The sequence below is a fragment of the Limulus polyphemus genome, unplaced genomic scaffold, assembly GCF_000517525.1.
Source record: "Limulus polyphemus unplaced genomic scaffold, Limulus_polyphemus-2.1.2 Scaffold30, whole genome shotgun sequence".
NCBI lineage: Eukaryota > Metazoa > Arthropoda > Merostomata > Xiphosura > Limulidae > Limulus > Limulus polyphemus.
In genome coordinates, this window is record NW_013665640.1 from 531,833 (window position 1) to 543,468 (window position 11,636).

At 29.9% G+C, this 11,636-nt stretch overlaps 1 protein-coding gene across 2 annotated transcripts in view; it reads left to right on the forward strand.

Moving 5' to 3' along the window:
- The window catches only part of LOC106459844 (60 kDa SS-A/Ro ribonucleoprotein-like), a 34,339-nt gene that overhangs the window by 11,807 nt on the left and 10,896 nt on the right, over window positions 1–11,636 (forward strand). For both annotated transcript variants that reach the window (XR_002610656.1, XM_013919512.2), the window contains exons 3-4: window positions 4,380–4,600; window positions 9,349–9,645. Coding sequence is in view for 1 of the 2 variants with exons in the window: in XM_013919512.2 (XP_013774966.1) it covers window positions 4,380–4,600; window positions 9,349–9,645 (518 nt within the window). In the remaining variant the exon portion in view is untranslated. The remainder of the gene's footprint in view (window positions 1–4,379; window positions 4,601–9,348; window positions 9,646–11,636) is intronic.

Below are 11,636 nucleotides of genomic sequence, written 5' to 3' on the forward strand. Positions count from 1 at the left end.
GAAGAAAATGTAATATGTTTTGATGGTAAGCTGTATACTTGTATCCATGTATTTTTAATACTGATATTCAATAAGCATTTTCAAGGAAATTAGACTATGTAATAATGTTCCTTATTATACTTGTTAAAACTTCATCTCCAAAATACTTCAGATATCTTCTTTAATTTTGCACAAATATCAGGAAAAGATATGTTTTATGAATCAGCACTGTTTTCAATGCAGTTTACATTATTCTGTCTCATGGTGCTGTGTCTCTTTGAATATGTCTTGAGAATTGGTTAAACCATGTGACTTGCTTCATTTGAAATTACAGATATTCCTATCATGGTGATTCTGCTGAAGAAGATAACCCTGAAGAGAATGTTCAAATGGAGAGAAATTGACTTAGTATTGAAAGTAATAGTAATATATTTTAGGTTTTTTGATCAAAGACATTTTGTCATTTATAACTGAATGGAACTATAATGCTTTCATATAACTTTATACAATGTACTGGGAGGATTGTACACAACCCTTGGTGACAGTATACATGCTCAGTCATCTTGCTTCTGGCCATCACTGTGACTACAAACTACTCAAATTAAAAGCTCTTGCATTATAGTAGCAATTTCATCAAAGCATGACAATTTGGAAGAGGAAATGACACTTTAAAATTTAAGTCTTTCTGTAAGGATTACATTACAAGACATTCCAACACAAAACTTTCTTATTCCTTATTTTATCATTTTGAAGAAACTGATGTTGAGCCATAACAATAAAGCAAGGAAAAGTGTGATTCTTACAGGAGAAAAACAGTTTACTCAGAAACTCGCTATCAGTTGTACACCAGGGGTAGTGAAGAAAGGTAAATACCAGGATTAACCAAAGAATATAGAAATATGTTTGATCTAAAGCAAGAACTTTGCTTGGAACTGTTAATAATATAAATTCATATGGATGATAAAACATTTTCCTGTGTTATCACTGTCATATTCAACTTTCTAGCAAACTATTTGGGCACACATTTTCTATTTAAACAAATTGTAAAGCAACTTTAACAGTCCTATTTCCTCTCTACAACTTCAAATATTTTGACACTACCTTACCTTAACTTATATTCAGTTCTAGTGAAGAGTATTAATTGTAATTTTCATCTGATTTTGTCACATTGTTTGCTCAAACAAGAAGAGATGCCATGTTATGAATACTACTGGAAGTGGGGAGAACTGATTAGAAAACTGAACAAAACAAAACTGGAACCTCTTGCTTTAAATAAAAAAAATAATACTTATTTTTATTTAATTTAACAAAAGATTTGAGTACCTCATAAGTCATTTGATCAGTTGAAGGAAGACAAAACCTAATTTTTCTTTTAGCCTCATATTCTCAAGACTGAAAATTACCAGTTAAGCTCACAAGAGTACAATACATTGTTTGAATAACTTATGTATTAACAAAATGTACCAGAAGAGTTGTTTAAATCATGATATATATATGTACAAAAGCTGTATTCACTAATTGTCATCCAAACAACATAGGAAATAGACAGTTCAAGAAAAAAAAAGGAACAGTTAACATTTTTTTCAAACTCAATTTGTCAATGGAAAGTACTGACAAAGAAGAGCAAAACATATAAAGGAGGAAGATGTTAAGTGATAGAAGCAGGAAAGACATGAATATTTGTGTTTATAACAAAACGTTAAAAGTGAAAGTTTGGTAAAAACTAAAGTTTTTGCATACAAATAAGAGAATTTGGAAACACTGAAAATCTAAATGTAAATCATGATCATAATATTATAGTTTCTTCTGTAAAACACTGAGGCTTGATACTATTTTTCTGTTATAAACCATTACTAATGTAGGAGAATAAATTGTGCTTAAACTTAGTTTTATTCAATAGAATAAAATTGGTAATCTCAGTGTAGCTGAGACACAGATTTTTTTTACTTTGTGTGATATTTTTATTTTTGAGACAGCTTAGCAATAAATTACATTGTAAATGCATTGAATCTTTTATGGACTGTATCTGCCTGGAGTTTCAAAACAGACAATGCTTTGACTTCTGTACTTATATCTCAGACTGAAACTTCATCCACTCCTTAACCTTAGGTAGACACGGCTCATAAAAATTCAATGCCAGTAATTGCATTCTTATTTAAAGAAATCATATCAAAAAGATGTGAATTGAATTTTCTTGTGACTTCTACTGTTTGTTTTTTGGAGAAGTCTATAGGAATCTCAGTTCACAAACTGAATACATTGTATAAATACACTTAAAAGAAAATCCTAGAAGTTTTTTTTTTAACTTGCACATTTATAAAATATAAACAACACGTATTGATGGCATACTTAAACACAGTATAAGGAACATGCTTTTGAAATACTGGCTTTATATTTATACCCTTCATTACCAGTAAGGTCCATATATTGCATCATATTAATATTTGTTTTTACCTATCAAACAGTGGGTAGAATTGACCAAAAACATTGAATGAAATTACACATTTCCTGTGGAAAGTACGTAAGGAAGCCATCAGTAATTAAGGGGACTAATTTCAATATTTATGATATCCTTGTTTAAATATTTTTGTGTAATTTATATATTATTAAGGGCTTTGTAACCAACAAAGTCGCAAAACCACAAGCAGTTTGGCTTATAAGTAGTTTTGCAAAATGTTGTCATTGGTAATTATAGGGTTAATATCATTTTAACAGAATAATCCATATGGTTGTTAAAAAGGGGAAAAAAGTAAGTTTTTAGTTTAAAAGATTGGGTTTAAATTAGTATATCATAAGGTGAATGTTTTATGTAGAGTTTTTGAAGAAAAAACAGTAGTAAAAAAAATCCAAAGAATGTGTGTTTAATAGTTAAAATTGGAAAAAAAAGTTATGGAACAAACTATGTTCTTTCAAATGATTTGCAGGAATGCTAATTTATTGACATATTCACGTGATCTCTTTATTTTGGCTATTTTCTGAAAAGAAACTAGTCAATATAACTCAGTTGATAGTAGACCTCAATTTCCCTTAGGACATAGGTGATCAGGAGACAGTTCAATTTGAAGTGACTATTAGAAGCGTTAAAATTTGGCAAGCTTTTGATAAATTAACTCACAGTTCTCTCTATCTAATATTCTGTTTCACTTATTGTTTTAGTCTTTTTTTTTTTTCCTAATCACTTTGGTCAAAATTGCTCATGTTTGGAAAAAATGCATTGTTTGTGTTGTCACTTTTAACACCTTTTATGTTCAGTGATTCTTGTATTTGCATTTATTCAAGTTTCACCCATTTTTGCACATGATTGGTAAGGTAAAATTTAAACACCTTGCTTTACTCTTTCAGTGCAGGTTTATTTGAAGTTAGATTATTTCTAATAATGTTGGGGCATTTATGTGACTTTAAAATTATTATTTGTACCTAATATAATATGTGAAGATTATATTATTGGAAAATGATTGTAAAAAAGAACACAATATCATGTTTTATCATTAAACAAGACTAGGAGATACTATTAAAAGCCTATGATGATGGTGTTATGAAGAAGGGGTAGTATCACAAGAACCTAGTCCATTGTTCAGTATGATTGGACAAGATTTGATTAGTTTTGGTTTAAACTTTGGTAGGATAATGATCCAGAATATACTGTCCTGATGAATGCGAGGTAGTTAAAGGAGAAGAAAAGAGCTGGTAATATAAATATAATCAAATGGTCATCCCAAAATTCTGTTGTTAATCCAATTGAAACATTATGATACAACTTGAAAAATAATTTTGTGAAGGGAAAAAACAAAATTTGTAGGAAATACCATTTAATAGTCTCATTAAACTAATGAAATATATGATTTATTGATGCCTTCATATATTAAGACCAGAGGAGAGGACCAACTAAATATTGATTATTTAAATAATTTATGGACAACAATGGACCATTTGATTCTTTAAGGCTTTCTTTACATACTCACCTGTGAGGAAAAGTAAAAAAATATAAAACCCACCTTTTATTTTTCAGGAAATCATCGATGCCCCTCTTAAACTCTTAAGAGGTGCCAACCTATATTACTGTGGACAGCAATTCATTCAACAAGCTAATCACTCTGTTAGAGAAATAAGGCTGTCTTAACTAAGTCTAGCCTGTGTTTTCCAAATTTTCTGTATCTAATTTGTTACAATAATTTTGAACATTATAAGCCAGATGTTGTAATTAAAAACAGTAATGAAATTATACTTCATTGAATATATTTGGTATTAGTATTTAAAAAATATATATGTTATATATATCTATAGTGTAAGTTAATTTTAAAAAATTGTAATTTAAAATGATTTGAGTATGTTTCACCAGTTTGCTGTTATCCATCAGTAAAGAACCTTTAATTTTGAATTTTATATGTCACGTTTTTTAGGTTTGGCTGCCCTATACAAATATATTACTCACGGATATGAAGCTGCTGAAAAAGAGTTTGGTGTAGCTGATGCCTCGCCACAAGTCAAGGATGTATTGGAGTATCTGAAGGCTGTTCATGAGCTGAAGCACACTGCTGATGAACAGAAGGCTGCTCGTTTAATTGAGATGCATGATCTAAATTTTGAACACATACCAACCCCAATGCTTAAGTCCAAAGAGGTAAAAATATTAGCATTTACTTATTCCAAGAGGCACATGTTTCCAAAAACTCTTGATAAAGTTTATGTCAGAATGTTAAAAAAAAAGGTTATTCTAACTAAAATGTAAAGTTAATAATCACTTGTTTCATTTGAACAACAAAGAACAGGAAACTTTTCTTATACTGCAATTACTATTTTTTAGAGTATTCATACATACAGCAAGAAAAATGAAAGTAACATGGTCATACACAACTGCAGTCATTATGTTGCTGGTTAACTTGTTGGCTTTTTAAACACATTTTTCGAAATTATTTTAAAACCAGTTGCTTATCGGCCCATGACTTTTCAGGATAAACATCATTCCCCAAATACAGTTTTGCAATATATGGTTATAGTTAAGTGTGGCCATGAATTAAGCTTTTGAGAGCCTGATGTGGCCTGTAATACATACAAGTCATACAAAAGGTTAACCAAAAATGGCATCAATATTGCATGTAATCCCATAAGTAGCTGTGGGTGTTACCTATGTATTTTAGATAGAAAGTGAATGACTTCATCCTCTCTTTTTTTTTTATCCGTTCTTTACACCGAGTGTTTTAACAAGCAAAAACATAAAATTGTTTAATGTGTTGCATTATGGACCTCACTAACAGTGAACTTTATATAAATATATCAGTAATTTGAGGGTTAACTCTTTCCAGCCAAATGGTATTATCTGGGCCACTTCTGCATTTGCATTCAGAAAAATAAATAACCCAAAAATAAAACTAAACCTGAAACACAGACACTTCAAAAATAAAGCATGACGACCATTGAGTGTTTTTAAGACCCAGCAAGTTTTTTTTTTCTGGTATATTTGCTACTTATAATGAAATATAAACCACTAAGAGACATGACTCTATACAAAACCATTACACAACACACCTATAACTGTTGACCTTAACCCTTTTGCTTTAAATGCTTTTCTGCACAAGTCAGTGTATTACATTCAAAATTTAATTAAACACCTTTGATATCAATGTGTGTAAATGAAATTAATACTGTGTGTTAATGTGTGTTATGATTTGAGGTTTTATTTTATCCAAGTTTTAAGTCCTTTATTTCAAAATATACCTTTAAAAGACTACTTGACCTATGAAAATTCTCTACTTTAGCACTCTGTATCTTCAGTAATACAATGGTAGTACTGTAGAGATATGTTTGAACAATGAGATGAGTAGACAACCTTTTGACTTGTTCATTTCAGAGTTCTCTGAAGGAAACAGAGTTGAAACAAGCAATAATTTTTTTCAACCCTTGACAGCTGCCACACCCACCTTCAACAGATATGTTTCAGCTTTATAGCTTCCATGTAGATGTGTACATAATGTGTGTAGACATTAGAAGGAGGTCATTTTATATTATAAACTAACAATGGTTATTTTGAAATTGGCTGTTGTATGGTTGGCTGCTTGATGGACTAAAACGTGGTTGTTTCTTACCTTAATATGTTATTGTTAGAGATACAGTTTAATTGTATTTTAAGTCTTACTATTATATTTTAGGTAATTATGTATTAGTTATGGTTAAAAATGCATAATTAAAATATTAAAGAAATTTTTTAATGTACATCATACTTTGCTTCTCTTCTCAAGGCTTAGGATATTTTGTGTGGAACAAAAAATTTACAGAAGGGTTGCGCGTGTCTCCCAAAGAAACTGTAATATGCTTTCGAAGGGCACCGTTGACTTGTGTGAGATGAATAATAAGTGGTATATGACAAGAAAGGAAAGTAAAACATTAAAAATTAACTACATGTGAAAAGGAAAAAAGAGCTGAAATTACAAATTTAACAAAAGGAAAATCTTTAAAGATATTCTACAAAAAATTAAAAGGCATGTTTTTTTTCTAATTTTAAATATTTCGTTGCATTGTACTTTGATGATAATAGCTAGAGTTAGTGATATGGTAGAGAAAATGAAAAATATAATATAAACATTTACCTTAAAAAAACTTTTGATATCCTTTTAGGAGGTTCTAGAGATTATGCATATAAAATATGAAAACTGCAATATGAAGAAAAGTATTTTTATACTTAAATTGAAAATCGCCTTGCTATTGATTTGTTAATAGTTTGAATACGAGTAACTACAATAGAAAAATAACTATTTTTAGTAAAAACATGTAATTATAAAACTGTCATTATTTGTGTACAAGATACTTATAATCTTTAATTAAATCTTACCAGTTGTTGAGAGGATATGCTAAGAAATCTCAGAGTTACCGCATGTATTGTTGTACAAGCAAAATTTGTGACTCTATTTCCACAAATTGCATAAACCTGCCAAGAAAGAGTTAAAACTAGGTTTTACACATGCTTGTTAGCAAAATACAGTTGTTCGTGTAATGAAGTTATGTGCAAACTCATTTTCTTTAAAGCAATTTTGAATAAAATAAGTATTGTTAACACTAATGTAAATAGGTAGTATTTATCTTATTATACATTTTTTTTTATTAAAGTTACTTCTGTAATCTTTTTATAAATTATGTACAGCTGCTTCAAAAACACCCCTACCAATTTCTGAGCTCATGCTGGGATGAAGTCCACCTTAATGTACCATTAGTTTCAAATTACAAGCAGGAGTTTCATAAAGTGAAAATAGACTACAAAGTAATAACTGAAACAAACTGGACAAACAAACCAGGGGTACTAATAGGATTGATTTATTATGTAACATAAAAAAAACAAAACATGATATATTTGGATGAATTGAAGGTGTGTGATAGTGAAAGGTTCCTGACATCAAAACGAGGATTTAAAATTCTACAATCCAGGTAGCTTTATGGTAAACTGATTGCAAGGAAGAAAACAATCCCAGTTTTCAGATGATGTATTTTTGATTTTGATAAGTTTTGAAGCTTCAAATCTGTAAAACAAAAGAGTTGAATTTTAGTTATGTCACCACTAACTTCAAAAATTTGCTGTTTAAAACTCACTTGAGCTAGAAATAAGCAAAAATGCTTATAAAGACCACCGATCTACAGTTTTCTTTCGTATTTTTAAATGTTTTATCTAAGCAGGCAGAAAGTTTAAATATTTCTATTCGTTAAATAAAAGTTGCAGTTGTTAAGAAGTGAAAATCTAAATTAATGTTAGTAGTTTAGATTTTATTATTTTATCCAAAATGAATGTTAAGAAAATATACATCAAAACAAAACTAAATCTGAACATTTCAGTTATAGTTCTATTTTGTAGGTGATTTGAGAGGGAAAATGAGACAGAATTGTTTAAAGTTTAGTGATGTCTTTTGTCCATGTAAAAACAACATGAGGTATTGGCTGAAAGGGTTATATGAAAGATGCAAAGACAAAAATAAAATTAAAGATAGAAAGAAAGCATGGCATCATTCAAGTAGTCTTGCCTAAGTCCTAGAACTAGCTCATGCATCACCATAAATACATCTCCCAGATTGCAAGTTGAAATATAATAGAATAATAGGAATTTTTAAAAGTGAGTAGGAAAGCCAGCTTTTTGTTATAAAGCAAAGAATGATGATAAATGGACTTTTTTCTTTGAAGAATGTGAGAAGTTGGGTTTCCTGGGGTTGTTTTTTTGTAAATTGCTATGTGTTATGTATGTCAGCAGTTTGAATATTATTTTAAATAGAGCTAGGTGATTAGTGATATTTGTTAATCAAGTCATAGTGTCTAAAAGATGTTTAAAATCAGTGAATATGCAGAGAACAAGATATCGTTAAGAATTAATGAAACTCTTCTAATTTACAAAAAGAGGTTTGCCCTGTACACCCTACAAACTACTGCTGAGATTTCATTAGTCATATAAGATACTTAATGTTTGATTTTCATGATTTTATACTTTTTTTCATTAAATAAATTAGAAATAATTTTGTAATATCTCCTAGTGACATTTTCTCTTATCATTGTATTAAGAATTAAGAGAAAATTTTAATGACATCCACAATGCATTTCTCAGTTGGTCATTGTTTGGATTTCATCAACTGAAACAAGGAGATACGTTTTATACTACAACTTACAAAAATGAAACTAAATATGCATGCTTTTCCAAAAAGAACAAATTATCTAAACCAGACATTTTTGATACTGTGTAATATTTCAATTATATTTATTTTATCATGATATATATATATGTGTGAGTGTGCATGTGGGCACAATTTTGAAACTTTGTGCATGATATTGAAATATTCAAATGTACTCATCACCAGTAGTGTCTGTCATTGCCATTATGGGCTTGTACACATTCACAGTATTGAAATCTCAGGTGACTGTAGCATTATCAGTATTGTTGTCTTCCAAATGTTAGTGTACTGAAGGTAGTGCTCTAACAGATTTCTGATTTTTCTACTTACTATTTGTGTAAATATAAATTATTTGGTTGTGAACTGGAGACCACCAGCATAATCACATCTGATAGACCATACTCAATTAGTATTTGATTTGCATTTTTTCACTTTATTGTTAAATATTAGTGGGTAAATCCCATTCTATTATTTGGTATGATCAATTTAAATTTTACCCCAATTATATAGAAACAAGGAAGTTGTGCACTTAAACATAAAGCATATAACTGCTGATATTTTCACCTGGGTAATACCAGTGACATCCATGAATTCCTTTTAGTACCCTGTTTTGTATTTCATAAAATGATTATATCAAATTCAAAGTAAGATAAGCATTCAAGTTTTTTTACACATTTTTCATGATATTTGAAGGTCCCATATTTTTCTTATGATTTCTTTTATGGATTAGATTTGGCTTTGCCTGATTCATAGACTTCCAGTCCAGGTTCTTTTGTCTCAGCTTCCTAGACTCCATCGACTAGGTTTTCTCAAGCACAAAAGCCCTGTTCTGAAGCCCATCTTGGAGAGGTTAAACAGTGACAGTACAATGAATGATGGTCACCTTGGTCCATTACAAACATTCATTATTGCTAAGCAGTTAGAAACATTGCAGAAGAACCCAGTGGACAAAACTGTTCTTCAAACCTATTCTAAGCTTTCTCAACTGGATGATACCCTCCAGACATTACACCTTGCTTCATTCAAGGTATTGTTCAAGAATCCTTTCTTTAATCATTTTATGATAGTTTCATAATAGATTAATGCATTTTTATGGTGTGCTGTATTTTCACAAAGCTTTTCGATAACAACCAAATCTGTATACAAGGATTTGCCAACAATGAAATGTGTAAGATTTATGGCTGAACACTTAATTTTATGTCCTAAAACAATACTTACAACAAAGGTTTGTATGTAGACTGAAGTTAATGGTGGCCTAAATCATGGTTTAGCAAATGATTCAAATTTTTTGTTATATAGACTGTTATATAGAAAGTTTCCAGATTATTGCATGTTCTTATCATAATGACAGTGATAACAAGACTCAACATTATCATTTTTGACCATCTTATTTTCAGTTTAATCCTTATTGATATGCACCTTTTATTAGTTTCATAAAGATTTAATGATGTACTAGAGCCAAGGACTAATTCTACTTCAAGTAGTAAGAATGTCATTACTTTTATTTCCGAGTTATTAAAAATGGGAATTTCTTATTTATAACACACGATTACTTAAAGTCTTAAGTAATACTTTTAACTTTCAATATAGTGTGTATATCTTCACAAAGTTTGGCAGTCTTTTAGTTTGTATTATAAGTCTTTCACATTCAAAAAAATCATATTTTTTAGTGAAGTATTTTTAATAAAATACAATAAAGATTTGTCCATGAATATATTGAGTATTTGTTTTGAATAGTCCGTGTGCAAAGTAATTTTCATGTTAAAATTAAAATACTTTTCCTCTTCTCAAAAATCTCAAATTTCCTTTGTGTAATTCCCAATACCTCCTAAATGCATTTCAAACGTTTTTTTCTCAGTAAAGCCTTATAGTTTATGTGTTATGTTCTCTACCCTATCTCAAAATGGTATTGGTCAATTTGACCGACCTTGTAACCACCAAAATAAAAACGAAATAAACCTAAATCACCCTTTTTTTCTTTCTAGAATGACTTCAACTTATAACATGAAACTACATCCATTTATCCTAATAAGCGATAAGTTTGTAACAGTATACTTCTATTTATAATTAAATTTTATTGTTTTATTGCCCTTTGAACTGTATCTAACTTCTATCTGCACCATTATAAGTAGTAAATCACTCGGGGAATGTGCAGCTCACGTTACGCTATCGAATTAAATTACCCACGAGCTGCTTACATGCGTGCCTTGTGAACCCTTTTAATTATATTATTCTTATTACTTATTTTACCTAATATAGTCTTAAATAACTTAAAAAGAGTCGTCTTTTTAGAGTTTAGTTACTTTTATAATAATAAGTAAAGAATAAATATGTAATTATAGGGGGTTGAGATGCCACAAAAAGCATAATTTTAGGGTTTTTTGACAATTACTCTGCTGTATTTCAGCCATTTTACATGGAATTTGGTAGAAAGATACTTTTTTACAGGTCCCATACATATATGTACAGAAGTATGGGATATTCCCATTTTTAGTCATTTTAGGGGGAAGTCAAAGGTTAGATAAACACCTAATTTTAGGGACTTTGGTCAATTACTTAGCCTTGTTTTGATAATTTTACATGGAATTTTGTACAAATATACTTTTCTACAAGCAGTAATATAGACAGTTTTCAATTTTTCTGTGTTTTTATGATTTTTCTGGTGTCAAAATTGGCCATGTTTGGACTGCTTGGTGGAAACGTTGCATTTGACCCAAATGTTGGCCTGTTTAATTTAGTTTATTACAACTGGGACTTCTACAGGTTTTTACTTACCCCTGTGATTGTCCTTGTCACATTAATAACACAGGCCTGCGATGCTTTTTTGTCTTGAAATTTTTACATGTTCTACAGTAATTCCTGTACACTGGATCCAAAAATGATATGCATTTTTCTCCATCACGTATAGATTTTTCACAAAATGTCATAACTCAGTGCATAGAAGAAAGACCACAACAGTAGTTTTGAGATTAAAAGACTTACATTTCACAAAAAATATCAGGATGAATGAGGATGCTT